Source organism: Lipophrys pholis (genome assembly GCF_963383615.2).
Source record: "Lipophrys pholis genome assembly, chromosome: 7".
In the NCBI taxonomy this organism is placed as follows: Eukaryota; Metazoa; Chordata; class Actinopteri; order Blenniiformes; family Blenniidae; genus Lipophrys; species Lipophrys pholis.
In genome coordinates this window covers 21560218-21582067 of record NC_137638.1, presented here as the reverse complement: position 1 = coordinate 21582067, position 21850 = coordinate 21560218, and the positions used below count along the sequence as shown (strand labels likewise).

General features: G+C 40.5%; 1 protein-coding gene across 1 annotated transcript in view; it reads left to right on the top strand.

Annotated features, from left to right (window-relative positions):
- The window catches only part of adgrv1 (adhesion G protein-coupled receptor V1), a gene marked incomplete at its 5' end in the record, with an annotated part of 98720 nt that extends 77715 nt beyond the window's left edge, over positions 1-21005 (top strand). The window contains 4 exons of the mRNA XM_080468020.1: positions 3416-3537; positions 12197-12382; positions 15057-15234; positions 20250-21005. Coding sequence (XP_080324146.1) covers positions 3416-3537; positions 12197-12382; positions 15057-15234; positions 20250-20368 — 605 coding nt within the window. The 3' untranslated portion in view covers positions 20369-21005. The remainder of the gene's footprint in view (positions 1-3415; positions 3538-12196; positions 12383-15056; positions 15235-20249) is intronic.
- Positions 21006-21850: the final 845 nt, after the last annotated feature.

The window sequence follows — 21850 nt, the reverse complement described above, 5'->3', positions numbered from 1 at the left end:
TTCTTTCCTATTTCTCCTTCGCGGTGTGAGGCCAAATAGTCAGTCAGCGTTTTGCAGCCGTTCTCCATTTGGCTCTGGGAACCTGCTCTTACTGTGGGAGCTCGGCCCCTGTCCACAGCCTGGAATGTGCTTACATGGTTGGAAAAATCAAACCAAGGAGGGAGGAGATGGAGACAGATGTGCAAGATTCAAGAAAAAGAAGGAAAGAGATTTATAAAAAATAAAAATAAAAAGGGATCCACGCTGTTTGAAGAAGAAAAAAATACCTGAGATGACAGGAAAAGAGCCTATTAAATAGATTTATCAATGGTGGAGTATACACTGAATGGAGACAGTGTGCGTGAAGCATACGGAGAGGCATTAAACACTTACAAGAATTATGCCTCAAAAGGGGAAAAAAAGGGGGAGGCACGAAAGAGTGAGAAGGACACATGGCTAAAGAAAATTAAATGGGGTTGAACTGAAAGAGGTGCTTGGAGGTAAGGAGGTGAACTTAGAAGAGAGTGGAGATGACAGGGTGGTGGAAGTGACACCTGAGTGAGGGCTTTTTGTGCAAACTTGGGCCCCGTGCCCTGTGTTTCCATCCTACTTGTGAAGTGAACTGTACACTCTGTCCTACATAACACTGACCATCAGATTAAAGTCCCTCAGCAGGTCAACTTCGGATTTAGATTTTATTTTATTTTCCTTGATTCATGAGCCCAATTATAAATGAGCCTGACTGACTTTGCCTAAAAATGGATTAGATCAAAGGGCTCCTTGAACAAACACACTTAAAAATAATGAATGTCTCATTGTGAAGCTCTACAGAAAGCCAATCAGGTGTGTCCCTGAAGGGAAACGTCTAAATCATGCTGGACTATGACCTCCAGGCCATTTTATTGTTCTTATTGGCTGCCTTTTTTTAATTGTTTTCGATATGATTGTGTTACATGTGGCCATATATGTGAGTGACACATATTGTTCTCCATTGCACAAGATCCTGAGTGGAAATTGCTGCAAACTACTTACCCAGGCATCCACACCCAACATAAACACACACACGGACTTGGATCACCACCTTTCACAGGCCTTCCCATTGACACAATGCATTTCCAACCCTTTCATCTAACCTTAAACAGTCAGGTCTGGATGTTTGATGTTGACCCGAGCCTTTAGCCTGAGTGTAACCTCAGCCCCAAAAACCACATCTTGGCCCTCAAAGTTGTAAACATGCGGGGCTGAACATTTTCAACCTCACAAAGTAGGTCAGACACAGCAAGTGTTTTGTGATCCGAGTGTTTTTCCCATAAAAAGAGTAGAGTGAAAGAGATTTCATGCATGCACACACGTATACACACGCACGCACGCACGCACGCACGCACGCACACACACACACACACACACACACACACACACACACACACACACACACACACACACACACACACACAGCTGTGTGAATGTCTTTGCTGACATCATCCTTCAGTCATAATAATCACTCTTACTGAAATGAAATGTATTTTACAAGGCTATTGTGTGAACAATGGTGCTGTGTTTAAAATGTTTGCACTTGATGCCTTGGTTCATCAGCTCCGTGTTTTTTAGACAAACACTGGTATTTGTCTGACTCATCACAATGATACGAAGGTTTTATTTTGACGGCGGTGGTTGATAATTTGCAGCACTGCTCGCTGCCTCTCCTGGCTGTATGTGTTTGTGCTTTTAATATCCAGCTCAGTGTGTTCAGATTTTTTTTTTGTCAGGCGAAAGCATACAGATCCTCAAAAACCACCTGATTTGTTATTGAGGTCTTAAAGCGCAGGCTTGTGTTTGTTATAATCATGACTTGTCAAAGCTAAGGGGTTACTGTGTGGCAGTGGTTAGCACTGTCACCTCACAGCAACACGTTTCCTGGTTCAAACCTGTGGATTTTTCTTTCTACTGAAAACCTACCTATATTTTCTTGTGATGACTTTGTCCTTATTGTGTGCTCTTAATCAGTCTCTATTCCGGTGTGGTAACTGTTCTCCTGACTTTTCACTTCATAAGTTGTGTGTAGCATATGGGGCAATGTTTCAAAGAAATCGGTCCTCCTGTTTACAGCTGAAGTCTGAGCTGAAGAATCCCCCTCTGCTCGTGCAGCGTGACATGCCGTGTGCCTGAATGTGGCCCTCAGGGGAAAGTGGGTTAGCATCAGAGCTCAGTTTAGAAACACGTGAAAAACCTGTTGGCCGTCTCACCTTATCTTAGAAGCACTTGGCACGAAATGAATACAAGAGGTGTGATTAAATGTTTTTCCCTTTGCTGTACGTGGCGTGATGTGAGTGTAAGTCTATTGCACACAACATGCACAGGGCAGCATGTGTGTTTGTTCAATCAGGTCAAGCATGTGCCTTTGTCAAGTATAGTCTGTGATGCACACGGGAGAAAGTTAGTGCTACATATACACATCAGACTTAATTACTGTTTGCAAACTATAGGGAAAGACACACATGTTAATTCAGATCACCTGGATATTGTTTGTCTTCAGTGAGGCTACATGATCATATTCATTGTGAAACTCCTTGAAGTAAAGATGAGGTTGCAGATAAATCCTCCATAAGGGTTTCTTGAAATAAACCTATTTCGAGCATTGCTATTTGATTTGATTTTGAAAAATATTTCACTCTGATGTTTTTGGAAACATGGAATCATCAGGAAAAACATTTCAATAACCTTAATGAACTCATTTTGTTTCATGGGAAGCTGCTCTCAGTACTCTACCTTTGCCACCTGTTGCAGTTAGTATATAAGAGGCTGAGCCTGCAAACTAATCCAATTGTTACAACTGCTTGCACAAACAAAATTACTTTGCACACTGGTTCTAGTGTGGATATTAGCACTTTACTGCATTAGCGGCGCCACAAATGACTAGATGGATTCAAGCTCTCGGTGCACATTTTACTTATTAGCCTACACGAGTGGTGTGTGTCCGGATAAGTGTGTGTGTCCTGTATGTCTGTGTGTCTGTGTGAGAGACATGGTTTTCTACTCTCTCAGTGTGAGCTGAGGTTTTCATTGAGCACGAATCCACATGTTTATCACAGGCACTCAGTGGACGGCTGGAGCAGAAAAGCTCGACTTCATGGGTGAATTAAGAGCAGCTCAATAAACAGCTCCTAAAGCTCCCAGTCTTCAACATTGTTATCCGCTCCTCCCACAGCTCTACTTTGTTTTCTCAGACCTTACTTAAGTATTACACTAGTTATTCTTTTTAACTCTGTAAGGCTCTATATTAGTATTATGGTCCACTTGAGCATGTTATCGTGCATACCATTTTATTCATCTAGATCTAAGGTTAGGGCCAGAATAGAGTAGAAGCTTATTGGCCCAGGTGTGGGGCCAATTAAGAATTGTTTTTCAAAAGTTTTTCTTTTGTTATGTTCTGCTCCAGAGGTGCCGCTGGTCCTCTACCTGTTCCTGCTCGTCTCTCTGGTCTGGTTGTGGGCGGGACTGCACATGGGCTATCGCCAGCTATGGATGGTCATCCTCTACGTCATCTTTAACTGCCTGCTGGTAAGAACATACTACTTTTCTCTTGTTTTGATCCATATATATGTGTCTTCCCTGTCATCCAAAATATATCTATCTTATTCTTACAATTACACTATTTTACACCTTCAGATACATATTCCGCATTGCACGCTGCCGTATATTTCAGTTCTTTCAGTTTTTACAATGTAATGTATTATTTATTCATAATGATTGGCCTCTCAGTAAAACCCCTGAAATGATAGAAAACTTTCCCAAAACTGATGTTTGTTGACAGTAGCTGATGAAATTGAAAGTTGGAGACAATTCATTGAGAGAGTTGAGGTTCTCATTAGCGAAGTATACAGGAAATGAATGCAAGTCGCTGCAATGTCCTCAGAAGTCACAGACACACGACTCTGGCCGGGTGTGTGTTGATGTTTCACTGACCAAAGACGAGCGGAGGAGTTGAGTGGGTGGTGGCAGAGGGGGGTTATGATGAAGGCTACCTCATCCCACTTTAAAGTCCAGCTTTGATGTACTGGCTAGCCCAAGAGAGAATTGCCTTTAGGAGTGGGGAGAGAGTGAGAAAGAGAGAGAGAGAGAGGGGAGGTTATCACTGTGTCACGTCTCACTGAATCCTCAACTTGCTTCCTAGTCTCTCTCTCTCTCTCTCTCTCTCTCTCTCTCTCTCTCTCTCTCTCTCTCTCTCTCTCTCTCTCTCTCTCCTTGTGTTTTTTGGTTGAATCATAATGTCTTCTGTTTGCTTTTAGCTCTTGTTTTATTTTCGACTCTGGTACCGATGAGGCAGAAGATGGCTGTCGCTGCATATCTCTGTGATATTTAGACCTGCAGTCTAACATCAAGCGCTCACATCAACAGATCAATCAACATCAACAGATCAAAGGTCTTATGAGCTGATAGTAAATTATCTTTAAAAGCTGCTTCCTCTGTGATCGAGTGTCTGTTAAAACATAAAAGAGTGACAGACAAACAACAATATACCCATTACTGATGCAAATCAATAATTCATGGCAATAATATAGTGCAGTATTCTTACATACCGTATCAAATTATTTGGTTTTTTTTACAGTTTTTTCTTTTAATTTTTACTGTTTTGCTTTTAGACACTGAGTAAGTCTGATAGGTTTTATTCAACTGTGAGGGGAACTGGAGTATCCTGGGTAAACAGAGAGAGAACATGCAAACTCCACAGTGTAAGGCCTAACCACTACAGCAATACGGTTTATCACAAAACAGCTTCAAAATGAAAAGAAATTAATAAAGACTGAAAAAATAATAATAAAAAAACACTGCCATTTGTTTTCACAATCTAGCCCACTGATCAAACACAGGTGTCCTATACCTCTGACTCTCTTGGACTGTACAATGTCCAACAACTTGAAGATTTAGTTTCTATTTAAGGCTGAGCTGTGGACAAAAAGGCAACGGATTTATTTTGAATATGACACATTTTTCAAGAATTTCCCTCTGGTCATTTATAAAGTAATTCTATTCTATTCTATTCTATTCTATTCTATTCTATTTTCAATACTATGCATTTACATTTACATTAAATTGGTTCATTTAGCCCCAAATAGTTAAAAACATGTATTTACTATGAAATTCTAATATTTGATTCACAAATATGATTAAATATACTATACAAATTGGATGCATTTAGATACTAATAAAAGAAGTACCAATAGCATTAGGATTCTACTTCTCCAATGCACTTCCGGGCCCTGATTCGCCAAAGCTTTACATATGTAATAATGAAAGGGGGACTACTAAATCTGAAAACTTATGTTGCTCCTCCATTTCCCACAGCTATGGCATCATGACAGATCATCTGACAGATCATATTGTATATTTGTTTTTAAATTTTTTTGCATAACCCTCATTGTAACACTCCTGTTTGCATGTCTTAATTGGTCAGCTAGTAAAAAGACAAGCAAACTAAGAGCACAAGTTATGTGTGTGAACACGACATTTGTTTAGCTTCATACAGGATCTAATATTGCACTCAGCCTTTTTTCTTTCTCTTCTTCTTTGGTAAACCTGGCTTGTTTTTAAATGTGCTAAAAAAAATGAAGTTGACTTTACTTTTTCAATCGAACTACATGACTCAAGGGTTTTATTGAAACATCTCTTTCGTGAGTAACACAATAGTCTTTGCTAAAGTGTCTGTGCGGATCTCCCAGCTTCGTCCACTTCAGCACAATAGATCGCTCTTTTTTTCCCCCCTCCTCTATAAATGTTTGCGGTCCCTTCTGTCATCGTCTGAGAAACACCATCCGCCCGTCAAGTGTGCCATAAGAGGTTTGTGGTAACCCGTGGTGATATTTGGCGTCCTCATGCCAAAGACAACAGTGCTGCACTAAAGTAAACGTTTTCTGTTGGCGCAGTGGCTAATGAAGAGAAGTGATGTCAGCACGGGGGGTGAATGTCGCACTTAGCACATGTTTATGAGCGCCAATAGAGTTTGTGGTTCCCTGTGACATCATGTGGTCAGTTTCTCCAGCTGACCAGTGGTGTGATGGAGCTCTTTAAAGTCTCTGCTCATTAGTTATATGACCACTCAGTTAGACCATTGCATCCAATTAGTTTCCCATCACACACATTGTCCAGAGAGATTTAGTGGACAATAGGAAAAGGGTCCGCTCATGTTGAATAGTGTCATAATTTTTTTGAGGTATAAATTTGTTTTTAAAATTCATATTTTAAGGTTTGTTCAACACGAAAGGAAAACAGTTGCCCTTGTTGATAGCTATGCAATTAATGTCATTAGAGAATAAAGCTATTAAGTAGTTAATTGAATCAGTAAAATATAATAGATCAGGAGTTTGAAAAGCGTGGCGAGATGACCCCCCCTCCCTCAAGTCCAGTGGTCATTTAAATGGAATGCTTCACTTCCATATATATTTTTGATATGATGAACGCAGATATATATGCTTGATTTTAAATATCTGGCCAGCTTTTATATAAAGTCTGAAATATTTACATTCATGGCTTTTCACTGAAGCTTATTTTGACATTTTCATTTGTTTCCATTACATGTATTATGAATTCAAGTGTTTTTTATGTGTGTTTTGATCAAATAATTAATAGTTTTAATCTCAATACAGTATGTTTCTTATTTATTGTGAGTTTGTCTCAAAAAATTGACAAAAAAATATAATGTAGGAAAAAAGGCATAACCAGGACTTTCTGATGTTTCCTGCTGCTTCAACCTTCAGAAAAAAAAGCTGCTGTTGTTGTGGTCAGAGCCTTTCCCTCTGCCGGCTCCCCATGGCTTTTATTTGCAGCCTTCACAATAGATTATATTGACCATGCAATTCAGCACTCTTTCTACAAAATCGTAGTAAATCAGGTCCTGAAAGTCTCCAACGGTATTTTCTTATTGTAATTTAAGCTATTTCACAAATAGAGCCTTTTCTGTTTTTGCTCCACACATAGTTAATGATTTTACTAGATTTTAGTTCAATATTCTATCACAAACATATGAGGAAGTAGTTCCTGCCAGGCTTTGAGTAGGAGGTTCGGTACTTACTGTAACACATAGAGGCAACAAAACACTCACTGGCTACTTTATTGTGTACACCGTACTATGACATGGGTTTTTTTTAAGAATTCCCTTAATTCTTGGTGGCACAGATTCAACAAGGTCCTAGAAATGTTCCACCCAGATATTTTGGTCCATATTGGCATGATAGCATCATGCAGTTGCTGTAGATTTATGAAATACAGGAAACTCACCGTCATGTTCAAGAAACCTGAGACTTGGTGTGTTTTCCATTTGGAAGAAGCCGTCAGAGGATTAGTGCAGTGTGGTCATGGATGGATGTGCATGGTCAAAGACAATATTCATCTGGGCTGTTCGATCAGCTGATACTCAAGGACCTAAAGTGTGGCAAGAAAATATGGTGATTTTGATGGTCTTCATATCTTGGTTGTATTGAGAGGTTATTTGAGTTCCTGTTGCCTCTGTATGATCCCTATCCAGTTCAGTCATTCTCCTCTGGCCTTAAAAAATATATTTTGTTCCAGAGTAGCTGCTGCTCACTATAGTTTCTCTTTTTCAGATCATTCTCTGTAAAACCAGGAGATGGTTGTATGTGGAAAAACCCCCAGAAAATCAGCAGTTTTTGAAATGCTCAACCACACCATGCTCAGAATTACTTAAATCCCCTTCCTTAACCATCCTCATGCTTGGTTTGCACTCCTTAAACATATCTATTTGTCTAAATACATTGAGTTACTGCCATGTGATTGACTAGCTGATCAGCTTTTTGCATTAACGAGTAGTTGAACCTATTGAATTACACTTTGGATTTCACGGGTATCAATATGTTTCCATCGATCTGCACACCAGAAGGAGCTCTGATCGAAATCTTCAAACTAAAACACCTTTATATAACTACTCCAAACAGTGTGCACACCTGCATAATAAAACATAAAACATCCTTTTTCCACAGCTAATGTTATGGCAATCAACCACATTTCTACTAGAATAAGTTGAAAGTAACTTAAAGACATGCTTGCACAACACTTTCTCTCTCATGGTGTCCAGTGTGCCCTTGACCTTAGCCAGTAGACAGCCCTCACTGATGACCTCTGAAACTCAGTGCTCTGTAGAAAGGAATGAAAAGCCTTTTTTTTCTCTTTTTAATACAAGAACTGTGGCAATTGATTTTCAATCCAGACGCTTACATTTGAACCTTGACGCTCTGACTAAAACGCCATCCTCTGGAGTCTGCAGTGAGAATAAAGAAGGATTCATCCGAGTGGAACAGGTAAAGAGCCTCCCAGCCGATCTACTGTCGCTCCAAGGGCACTTACTCACAATGAACAAAGTCATCTGATCCCGTCTTTATGAAGTACGGAGAAACTCTGATGAGATGCTGTTCCAACAAAGGGATTTTGGAGGCAATTAGAATCTCCAGATGCATTTTTTTTTAAAGGTGATTTCTTATGTGTAGAGGAAAGCAGTTACAGTATAAAGGGGTGACACTTTGTTAGTGGGTGACTTCCATTAGGGACCGAATGAATGTTTAGTGGAAGCAAATGTGACAGGACTGAAAAGGCTCTTCTCATCAAACACACCTGTAACCGCAAACAGACTGCAGTGATTCATGAGCAATTGCAGCCTCTCAATGACAAGTTTGGGTCGCGATGTATCCTCGGGCCACAGCAAAATGTTTGACTGAACTATTTGTAGTTTGCTGTTTTTTCAAAGATTGGTGCACAATTCAAATACATTTTTGAGGTTGGCCCTCCTGCCTCATAGCAGGAAGGTCCAGTGGTCCAGGTGCAGATTGGCCTCCGGGGGTCTTTCTGTGCAGTTTGCATGTTCTGCCAGTGCTTGTGTGAATATTCTCCAGGTACTTGAGTTTCCTCCTGCAGTCCAAAACCTCGTGCTAAAGGTTAATGTGTGACACAAAATTGAGGATAGGTTTGACTGTGAGTGTGTCGTTGTCTGGCTCTTGTGTTTGTCCTGTGATGGACTGGTGAACTGTCCGTGGGGTCTACATTTATTTCTGCCCTCGTCATCCGAGATGCATTAAGGCAGTATAAAAGATGTATGTATTTCAACCCTTGAACTCAGTATGGAAATACTAATATTCACCCTAACATAAGCAAAAATCCAAACTAAATAGGTCCGTGATCATCATATTATTCTTCATATTTTCCTGTATTCAGGTTTTAAATGTCTTTTCCTTTTCCATTGTGCTTTCCTTGCTTTGAGGCTGGAGGCTGTTACACTGCAGGTCTCTGCTACTCAACTAGTTGCTGCTTGCTTCCTGCCGTGAATTTTCCATTCGGAGAATTTTCCATATTTACCTTGGTGTTGTTGTTGATGCAGTTGGGTGGCACATTTCCCCACTGCTGATTACTGAGCAACATTAAACAGCTGCAGATGTTACAGCTGTGCACAACATGTGTTTGCACTGCAGAGCTCACGTTACTCTTTGGCAATTGAGTGTTGTGAAAATAATCTTTAATCTCCAGCAGGGTATCCGAGAGACTTTTGCAAGCATTTTGAGGAAAATGGGACTTTTTAATCCACAGGCTTTCTTTCTCTCTCTCTCTCTCTCTCTCTCTCTATTCCTCCTGGGTTTTTTCCCCCTTTGGCATCTGCACTACATCACATTGAATCAGGAGACAATAATCTAATCCTTTCTCCACCACCCCTCATTATCTCCTCTGTTGATAGGCCTCACCTTATCGTATCGTCACAGTCTGCCACAAAGCAGCACCATGCTTCATTACAATTTAATTCCACCCCTGCTTTCTTTTTCAAACCTACACTAAAAATAGGACACAGGATATCTGTGTGTTATTATGGAAAAGACGACCGGTGCCAACACGTGTCTGCAGGCATTGATCAGCTGTGTCAAGCCTGGAAATCATTAGGGTTTAAGGAGATGTAGAGCTGTTGGTTTTATGAGCATGGAAAATTATTTGCACACAGCTCAAAGCACTCACTCAACATGGGAATGGAATATTGACCTAATTTATACAGGATTAAAAAAAGAGAGAGAGCAGTAGAGGAAAATATAGACAGCTAAAACGTTTTAGTCCATTCTTTATAACTTGTTCACCCACTGAGCAATTCTTTGTTTCTCTTCTACATATGATAAATGCTTTCTGTCGTCCCGCCATACCAGATCTGGATATTATAAATAAGGCCTGGGGGCTATATGTGGACCTTTGACTGTGCCTGACCAGCTCTCGAGAGCTCAATGAGAAATTATGAATTAGTGTACATGATTCATGTAACCCAACTGCTTTGCTGTCATTTTGCAATGGTCTGGTTTATTCGCAGTATAAAGTTTGAGCTTGTGGGAATCTTGCCTGGCAAAGAAAACAATCGTTATACTTGGCTGTTTATAGAAAGAAATTTAATGGAAAATATAGATTTTTAAATTACTTCTTTAACCAACTCGTGAAATTAAGAAAAATTGAATCAGTATAATTTATATGTAACCTGTTAATGTCCAGAGTACGCTGGGTTTGGCTTCATCTCCAGCAGACCTGAACAGGTAGTAACATTGAAGGTGGATGGATGAATCTCCATGACCAGACATTACCAAACACACTCAGAACGCTTGATGCAGATAAGAGATCATTTAAGTCAACTTGTAGCTCTTCCTTTCACAGTAGTCCACGTTTTGCATCGGGTCCCTTGGAAAAACTCGCTGCCCACCCCTGCTCCATACCTTTCCTCCTGTAAGTGCTCCCTCCAGGACTTTGCTTTGCATCTACAAAGACGTGGCCTCTCCAGTGATCAGAGAACACTTACATAACAAGCCTACGGTAGTAAAGCCTGTTCCTCTGGCCGCACAGCTCGCTAATGATCTGTGTTAATCACCCACAGTGCCTTTGTGGATGGAGCCACCACTGAAGATAGCAACATATACACACCCAGATATGCACTTGTCTGTCACACACCCCTGTCGGCTTTTGTACAGTGTTTCACGTAACACACAAAGGGAGGCTCATTTTCTCTTAAAAAAAAAAAAAGAAGAAGATAAATACAAAGAGCAAAGAACAGAGTTGTCCAAAGCACAAGCACTTTATACAACACTAGCCTTGCCCCTTACCGCGAAATGTCCCATTTCTTAAGAGACGTGGTGTAAAGTCCTCGTTTTGCAGCTCAAGCACACTTAAAGGCCTCAGAGACAGAGTAATGCACAGGAACATACGCTGAATACATTTACTGAGTTGTGCTGCACGCACAGTTTGTTTAAATCACCGTTTCAGAGAACACTAGGCCATAAAGCACAACTAATGACCTGGGAGCAGTTCCATGTGTTTTCTACCGATCTGCAACCCTTTTTCCCATCTCGTGGTCTGGATTTTTCAGTTTTACAGAGTGCCTATAAACACTTGATTTCCAGTTATGGTTCCTGTTGTCCTCCTCGTAACCATTTGCTCTGTTTATAATCGGTTTTCTATTGCAGTAGCATGCAGGTACATGGATATAGTTGATTGATCATTAGTTTATATATAAAAAAAAAGAAGTAAATCCACAAAATAAAATAATAAAGACAACAGGACATCAAATGTAAGTGAGTAAGATACATATTTTAGTAATATGTATGGCGTCTTTCTAAAAGCCTAAACCTGCTTCTGTAAGGGAGCATGGAGCCTGCATCGACGTGCACGTGCATTTGTGCACATTCACACTACCATGCTTTGCCGTCTGGTGCGTTTCACCTCTGTCTGCGGCTGCCGTCATCGCCCAATGATGAGTGTTGTGAAATACGGGACGGCCCAGTGGCATTTCACACTCTGCTGTTTTGGGGTAATTCACAGCCCGGTGCTGTTGACCAAGAAGATTTGGTCATGGCGAGGAAGTCGAGGAAGCCGAAGTACCAGAGTGCCAATGATGTCAGGGCACTGTGGTGAAGTAATTCCTCATTAATCATGCAGGAGACTTTGCTGCAGCCACTACTGATAGACAAGAGATAAACGATGTGAAGGAAGTTCAATTTCAGCTCAACTGCAGCATGATGCGACTATTATATTCATGCATATGTAAACTTATGAAATGTATATATATATTTTTCCCCCTCTTTTGAGCATTTAGCTTTTTGATCTCTTCCAGTGATTAAACACTAAACCCGAGATTTTTCCAGGACAGAGTCACTGTATGAAACATGCTTAGTCCCTCTCCCCTCTTCATTTTTCTCTGCAGGGCTTGTACGTGTTCGCAGTTTATTTCATCATGCACAACCAGCTGTTTTGGCCAACTAAAGCCAGCTATACGGTGGAGATGAGTGGCCACGATAGTCCAGACTCCACCTACCAGGGAGGGGGACCTACTACTGTCGGAGGAGACATCAGTAAATCCACACAGAATCTCATCACCGCCATGGAGGAGGTACAAACACGAGATCTCATCCTTTACTTATGCAGATTACGTTTTTATGTTCTATTATGGCGATCAGTCTCACAAGGGAAACTAATATAAGCTATAACACTTGTTGCATTTGTTGCGTGTTTCACTTCTTCACTATGATGGATTAAAACAGAAAAAAATTCTTTAATCTCTCGTTCTTTGATAAACCTGTGAATCCACCATATAAGTGTATTTTGAGCCTTTGTGATAATCAGAAGAACATTGTGCAATTTTTTAGGTTGTTTGAAAACATGCACTTTTTTGACGAAGCTCTCAGGAAGGACTCCAGAGTAAGTTCTTAGTTTCAAAGTGACAATGTTTATAAAGTTCTCCCAAACTATGTGGTGAGACAGGCCAGGTTTCAAAATCATGAGAACTAATGGAGGTAAAGTAAAGTTCAAACAGTGTTAAGACTATTATTATATAACAAGGGGTTTCTATCAAAAATTGGCAAAGACATGAGGCTGACAGCACAAGGTGAGCTCACACTGACAACACTTTATATGACCGAGGAAAAGGGGGTTGTAAACGAGGCGCGGGTGCAAACAATGAGGGCGGGGCAATGCAATCAGACATGACGACAGGAAAACGGGACATCTGAAATGAGAATTAAGGGATGTATGTAAAGTAAAAACAGAAATTATGACTGTGCAAAAAACAAACACATTTTAAAAACACGTAACAGGTTTGATTGGAAATGGAAGAGATTTCACACATCATTCTGGAGCAGTGTCAGTAAGTTTACCGGCTAAAGCTGGTATATTCCCTCTTATAATGATTTTACTGGTGCAGCACATCGCATGAAACATACAGTACTGATGTGGTAACTCGGTCTCAGCAGCTTTTTCCCCCTGGAGAATACCGTATAAGGACCGAGCCAGTGAGAGGCGAAGATAGGAGGGAGAAAAAACGGGGGCTGGTTTAACTTCATTACTCTTGGGAACTCCTCCTCCCCCTCTTTTCTTAACTCTCCATCCACTCATAGGAATCCAGTAATCTTGTTTTATTCATGAGAGCACACGCTAATGTCTGAGCGTTGGCAGCAGCCCAATAAAAAGATTACAAATATAGAGATAGAGACCCCTCTGTGCAGAGCAAATGAGTGAATTTGGAGTAAAACTGATCGATTGATTGCAGACTAAAGGAAGTGTAGAAGTGTACAATTTGTCAGACTTGGATGGCTGATTAGAGTCCTTGAAATACTGGCTTCATCCAAAGTGGATGTGACAGATTTAAGGTGCCTGGTGGTGCTTAATTCACCTCACTAGGACACAGCTAGTAACACACCGGTCTGTACCGGTCACAGCTAGTCAGACTCTCACACACACACACACACACACACACACACACACACACACACACACACACACACACACACACACACACACACACACACACACACACACACACACACACACACACACACATTTTTAAGCATGTAATTGGACAGATGTGAAGTTCATAATAAGTGAGCACAGTAGAAAATAAGAACAGGTAATGTCCTCTGCGGGTTTGGTAGATTAAAATAAAACACATATATGTAGTGATATGACATTCCTCTTATTATTTAATTGTTGGCCATCTTCTTTTTTCAGTTTTGACCCAAAAACAAAGAAATAAGAACTTTATCATGAACGTTTTGATTATGTCATGCTGATTCAGAATGGAACCTAAAACCTACTGACCTCCCTCTCACCCCGTGCACCCTATCTGACCCTGTGGGTTGCCCTTAAACCCTTCAGGGTGCTTAGACAACATGCACTCGGCCTGACCCTAACTCGTCACACTCATGATTGCTTGTGCTTGACAGATGCCTCCATTCTCCAAATTAAGCCTTTGAACGTGTTTGTATTTATGTGTGTGTGTGTGTGTGTGTGTGTGTGTGTGTGTGTGTGTGTGTGTGTGTGTGTGTGTGTGTGTGTGTGTGTGTGTGTGTGTGTGTGTGTGTGTGAATGCATGTTTGACCCTATTTCACCCCACAGTCACAAGGAGTGAAATTATTGTACCCAAACACAAAGTCTGTGTATTATAACACTTTCAAACAATAACTATTGTTTGAAAAAATGCTGGCAAAGATTACTTCATGGCTGCATGTCATAATGTGTTAAAAAAGAATTTAAAAATAATGATGGTTATTAAATATTTCAAACAATGGGCTCGGCATGGTGCTTCAGTGGTTAGTACTGTCACCTCTCCAGGTTTGATTGCCGGTCTGGAGTTTGCACGTTCTCCCTCTGCCTGATTGTGTTTTTTTCCTTGGTACTTCAGCTTCCTCTCACACTTAACAGACATGCTCGTTAGGATAATTGATCGTTTTAAATGGCTGTGAGGAAACATTCATTTCAATGAAACAAGGATAGAAGATGAAAGACGGTTCGTGTTCAAACTTAGTAGTCACGACTTTTATAAGGTATCATTATGATCTGATTAGAAAAAAAAAGATTATCCAACATTGTTTTGCAAATATAAATGGATAAAAATCATGTATTGCCAGTTAAAGTCTTATTGTGTTTTTTCTTTTCGTGAGATGATTTTGAATCTTAATAAAAATGTATGTTTGGTGTTGGTAGTTCTGTTAAGGTTTACACATGATATTATCATGGCACATCGATGTGCATGAGCTCATATGACAGTAAGTATGTGTTTCTATTTCCAGGTTTCAGCAGACTGGGAGCGAGCGTCACTGCGGCCGACCGTACAGCCCGGCAGTGTGTTCAAGCCCAGTCCAGTGATGGGGACGTACAGCACCGAGGGCGGATTCATCAACACCAACCTGGTCACTGCAGACGAAGAGTCGCAGGAGTTTGACGACCTCATATTTGCCTTAAAAACAGGTGACAACCGAAAGAGCATTGTCATATCTATATTCCACACAACTATTTGAATATGAGTGTGTGTGGTTGCCTGTCTCTCTGTGTTTGCCCTATGATGTGCTGGTGTCTCGTCCAGGAAATACCTGAACTCGCCCAAAGTCAGCCGGGACTGGGATTAAAACTGGGATTAAAGTGGTATAGAAGATGGATGGATGGATATATGACAAGGGGTTTTAGCTCCATCTGGTATGAACTCTGCAGCAGGCTCTCAGACTGTGAAAACAAATGGCAGGAACACATTATAATACTGAAGTTCCTTTTCGGTTGTCAGGTTTCCTGTTCACATGGATTCAACAATAAGCTGTTGACATTTTCACCAAAATGAATGTGTTACGCTTTGGGTCGATGATATAATATTGATCCAAACTCTGTGAGAAATTACCAGTGAAAACCTTTGCAGGAAGTTTTAATGAAATGTAAAAAAAAACTAATTACAAAACAATAAGGTTTTATTCTTTTAAAGCAACAAATCAGCATTGATATTAGTCTGATGAAAGTTTTGGCTGATGATGTCATTCCAAAATCTGTGTATGTGATCATTTCATAGCCTGCAGTATCAGTTCCATCCATGAATCCACGATCAGACCTGCTTTGTCATTCCTCTGCTGACCTTAATACTCACTGCTGCCATGGAAACCATTCTTCCTCCTCTGCCGTCAATGATTAATGAGCTCAAGACACACACGCACGTACACACACACACACACACACACACACACACACACACACACACACACACACACACACACACACACACACACACACACACACACACACACACACACACAGGCTTCTCCGTGTCTGAATGAGCAAACTAATTTGCAGCCTCCTGAAAAATAAAGAGTCTAAAGGAGTGTAGGTCGCCGTTGCAGGTGGTCCGACAGGCTCCTCTGAAATGTTCATATTAGAATGAGCCAGTTCACTTTAATGTGTGAAAAAAAGATCATGGTGGATGGATGGATGGATGGATGGATGGATGGATGGATAGGTGGGTGGATGGATGGATGGGAGGGTGGGTGGATGGATAGGTGGGTGGGTGGATGGATGGATGGGTGGATGGATGGATGGATGGATGGATGGAGAAATGCCACTAAAAGCTGAATGAATCAACAAATGAGAGCTCAATGACTTATTAAGCAACAAAAATATAATTTTAACTCGTGAAAATTCATATTGATGACACTTTGAGTTAAAGAAGTGTTACAAATTGCAAAGAATTTATAAAAGTTGATGCAGGTTTATTTTTTTTATTAATTCAACAAAATGTAAGACAAATAATATGAGGACAATTATTTCTGGTTTCAAAAGAGTTTTCTTGTGTTGCAGTTTCCCAGCTATTGTAAAAACAAGATACAGCTGAGTCATGAATAACAATACACAGGTTACATCTTCATGTTTGTTCTTTTGTTTTAACTCAGCTGAAGTCAGCTAACTTGAAGCAACATTGAGATATAGCATCAGTAAATCACACGTACACTTCAATAACTAAATCTGTATTTCCAGATTGTTCTTCTGTGACATTTCCCGAGGTCAAGTTGTCCCTTTTCCTGCTTTCTAATTGTGAGCACTCTGAGGAACAGCTACTATTTCAGCATGAAACATTTCCCACTCAGCTCACATCTTGGAATGAGTCCCATCCTCCAAGTGGTGGTCACTCAGGGAGCGATAAGTGATACGTAGTGGTGACAGACCACCCTGGTAAGACCCTGAAGTTAATGTTAGTGTGTCGTGTTAAATTCCTCGAGGCTCAGGAGAATCGACAGACTGTTGAGTAACTTTAGTTTTACATTTTGCAAAGCAGTTAAAGCACTTTATGAAAGACAACTAGGTTTTAATCTGGAGTCCTGTTAGGAAAAAAAAGCGATAACCGTAAAGACAGCCAAATAAAGGTTCTCCTCGGCAGGTGTGTGTGGGAGAGACTCTTGGGGTGTCAATAAACGGATGAGCCTGAGAGGGTGGTGTTACTCTGACATGGATAGCCTCCTATCATCGTATTGATTGCGTGGTGATAAGGTCAATCAAGCCAGAGCTGTGTGCGTGCATGCATGCGCTGGCTTTTCCCAGCTGGTAAAATGATAGTTTGTAGGAGTGAGACGGTCTTCTGCCACCGCGGGCCGGTGTGGCATTTAACCTTAAATGGCCTCGGGGGTTGCAGCAAACAAGCCAGGGAATTTATTGGCGCGCCGAGTGACGAACTCGGCACTGTGATGTAACCATTCATATTATTCAGTGCGGCAAAGATGCAAATTTGCAAGATTTAATCAAGTTGAAGCAGTTGGCTTCTGGTTCGGCCTCCAAAAATAAAGCTGTCAGGGCAGTGCTTCATCTTAGCTGCATGAACAATGGAAGCCAAACCTCAAGATTAGATTTTTAAAAGTGTCAGCTTTTTTATTGGTCCTGAGGTTGGGGGACCTGGATTCAAATTCCAGTTGAAAACATTCAATCGTTAAAAGCCCTCTATTTACTTCAGTTAGATTTAGCTTGAGACGGGAGTCAAAGTCTCGTGGCTCAAGCTTCCACTGTTGACCTCTGATCACGTCTTTGCCAGTGAAATTCACACTGAACTTGTAAACAGTTGTAACTCTGTCCACCTAGAGATCAGTAAAGATAATTTGCTCGTCAGAATTACATAATAGGGCACCACCTGACGGAGGGTCAATAAGTGGCGCTGTAATGAGTCTTCACACTTCATTTAGCAGTGAACCATTAACACACACTCACACAGAGTAGCTCTCAGCACATGTGCTCTCCTCCTTGTGGTACAGCTGAGGGCTGATCATTAACGCGTCGGCCGTTAGCGTGGCGTCAGAATAAAGGGCGGATCTGTGAAGAATCAGAGATCTGGGATGTCCGTCTGGTTATGTCAGAGGAGTCACAAATCTACACAGCAGTTGTTCTTTGACACAAAGTACATTGCATGCTTCTTGGTCCTCAGCCAAAAAAGAGCCCACTACGCTCTTGAGATAAGCAAGTAGTCCCGAGAACATACAGCAACTTTATTGACCACGGCTCAGTACAATAGATTACTCTTGTTGAACACCAGCCGCAGGGAGCAGCACGCACATCCCAGCAAGTGCTGAGTAAAAGCCGAATTTCTCCCTCTGCACCAACAGCAAAGTCACAGAGTGCAAAGTTATTACAGTTAAAGTCTTATAAAGTGATTCCAGGAGAGGCCCGTGACTCTGTGGTCCTCCAACAGGAAACAAATGTAGAATTCACCTGAACCGCTGTCAACATGTCAACCTTCTTGGCATGTCCAAAAGCAGCAGCGTACCGCAGAACATCCGTTCTAAAGGGAAACATCAAATTTTGAGTCATCAAAGTTTCTTTACGTCCCTTTTTTTTAAAGCACTGTTTAAACCAGGAACTTTGATCATTGTGACAGCTGCAGAAAATGTTTCTCCTCGCTGAATTGTGACAGGGATTTATTAGAGTTAAAATATACTGAACAGGACTTATTGCGTGTCCTTAAATATGTGAGAAAGTGCTTGCATTTGATTTTTTTTTTTTTTTTTTTACTTTGAAATAAAGAATTATAATAAAATGTGCTTGTAATAACCATCCACCTGTTATACAAATAATCATATTGAAAATTATTTTTGGAAAAGATTTGTACGATATAAATTATAGAGACGAGCTGAATGTTCTCTGCAGGTCCGGTTTAGTTTTCTAGCTAAACTTCTCAGAAATAAGTTACATTTTTCATGTGACTCTGCAGATGCATCCAAGTCCGCAGGTTTCTGGACATTGACAGCATTTCATCTTCTCAATAAACCACAATGTATTCGTTTGTTGTGTAGTGTAATGATGTGCTTTGAGTGCAGACTTTTAGCTTTAATTTGAGGGCATTTTCATTTGAATCAGCTGAATTGTGTAATACTACACATCTTATATGTGGCGCCCACTGAGGACAAACTGATGTCATCATAATTCAAATAGTCAACTCGTCAAATTCACCTCCACTATGGTGGTGCACACAAAGTCTATATGTAGAAAATGGGGTCAATCTCCAAATACATGTGGGCCTGACTGCTCAGTTGTTGGTGTGAATGTTTGAATTGTTAGCTGTAAGGTGAGCCGGTGGACAGGAACAGAAGTGTGAGTTGGTTGTAAGAGTCTGGGCTGCTGTTACGTATCATATATTTGAAAAAGCAAAAGCACATTTTGGTGTTTTTTTTTTTTTCTTTCTATTCTGTTAAAAAAGGCTGTTATGACTGTGGCTGAGAGATAAAACACACACACACACACACACACACACACACACACAAACCGTCCGCAAGACAGTTGTCAATTTTTCTCATAATTTCCGTTTTAATGCTTCACATCTAAACCGTGAATGTTCCGTTTGCGTCTCAGTGGTAACAGCTTCACTTCACTTTACCAACAGGCAAACATAACTTGTTTATTGCTCATTTTCTAGGCAATTAACCTGACAAAGGTGCGGGATATTGACTGAAATGTCAGTACGTTACAACAGCGACACTGAGCTCCGACTCCTCAGTAATTAACGTGGTGATGATGATACTGATCTCATAAACATTTCTCTGATCCATTTTGATCAAATCTACAGCCGTCCAAGTGTTAATGAGTACATTATCTAAGCATTTCCAGTAATGTGATTGCAGCACTGATCCATAACTGAGCATTTGCCCGTCATTCACTCAGCATGTCAATGTTTTACCAACAGGCTGAATGAGCTCTCCCTTGACTTCTAATGAGTCACTTTGTTTCGCTGCCTGCTCTCAGCCGTCCTGCCAACTGATAACACAGGGATCATATAGTATTGATGACATAATAACGCTCTGCCACTTAAAGGACGTCTTGAACTTATGAAGTTGTGTGAATCAGTGGCTACTCTCAGGTTCTGTGAGTGATGTATGAAGAAACAAGCCTCCGGGGGAATTCTTTCTCCCTCGTGTTTCTGAATAATTGATGGAGTTTTGGACCGAGGTGTAATGTCTCTGTGTCCGTTTTAGGGACGGGCCTGAACGTCAGTGACAACGAGTCCATCCCTGGAAGTCACGATGGAGGAAGCGTCACCAACTCGCAGATTGTGGAGCTGAGACGAATCCCCATCGCCGACACACACCTCTAACCGCTTCACCCCAGCTCACACACGCTGTTTATATGAGAAAGACAAATTACGAGGCAGTATTTTTATATTGTAAAGTGTTTTGCACTAAAAAACGTTTTTAAATAGCTCCTTTTTCATATAGATGGTTGATACTGTATGTGATTTGTACTGTACATCTTTTCACATAAATGTTTTACTAAATGTATTTTTTAAGAATCCTCCAGGCAGTCGTTTTCTGAATGTATATTTTGGTTTTTGTTATTTTAGAGAATCTAGCTGGAGATAGAATGATGTACACCATTAGCACAACTTGTGCAGAAGATGGGGATTGTGTCACATTGTTATTAAATGATGAACTCTTTATTATAGTTTTGGATGTGCTGGATTCCTTCTTACGCCTCATCACTGTTCAAAACATGAACTATACCAGGGAACAGAAACAGAAGAAAATGGGCCTCATAAGAATATGTTTCACTTTTACTCTGGTGGAAAAAGTTCAGCTGCTTACCATTCTACTTTGATACACAAAGAGATCCTCAATATGAGTGGGCTTTTACCATCTCTGCAAACAACTCATTCCTTTTCATAAAACAAGAAATAAATGAGTAACTTCTGATTTGTATGTGCAACTCTTGCAGCAGGAAGGGCATTCTTCATTAAAGAAAAAAAAAAAGTCTTTGTTTCTACTTGCAAAAAGAAAGATATCAATATGTCAACTGCTGTGAGGAAAGGGGAGTCAGACTCCCTTTGTTCATTACTCATGAGAGTGGCCGGAGATGAAGAGAAAAAAACAGCAGAATTAGAAAATAACAGTAAAATATTTAACATCTTGTGGAGTGATGGGCAACCTGTGTGCAAAGTGGACTTTGGTTCATCGCAAAATAGTTGGATGTATTTCAAAGTTTATTTTATGGTAAAAAACTTTAGGATGGGATATGACTGCATTTTGTCTCACAATACAAATATGACTGACCTTCACTGTTATGAGGAAACTGTTTTTCCTGAGATGAAAAGCAGAACTGTAGGTCTGTTGAGGACAAAGTTTTTCTGTGTCTGAAATGAAGATCTTCAGATCCTCTGCTTGTGTCACGGACGAGTGAATAATGCACATTGCTTTCCTCTGAATACACACAGAAATTCTGCTGCAGGTATTTATTCAAGTGAAAGAAACTAATTGAAAATCAACAGTAAATGCACTGTGTCCTTAACAGAAACGCTGGCTTAGGACCCGGGTTGTTTTGATCAGTTGATGGATTTAGTTGATTCACTGGTGATTCTGGCTTTTTAACATTCCTCCAGGAAGAAAAACTTCCCTAAACCTGCACCGGATCATCCGGTATCGGACGGATACAGATATCAGAGTTTCTGGTTTAAGATGTCTTTGCAAATGATTCATCACCCATATTTCCCTCCCTTAAATCAGCCACATTGGTAAACACATTTGGTAATTAGTAAAATCTTCATTTACATGTAGATTTTAGTGTGACAGTACTACTTTTTTTT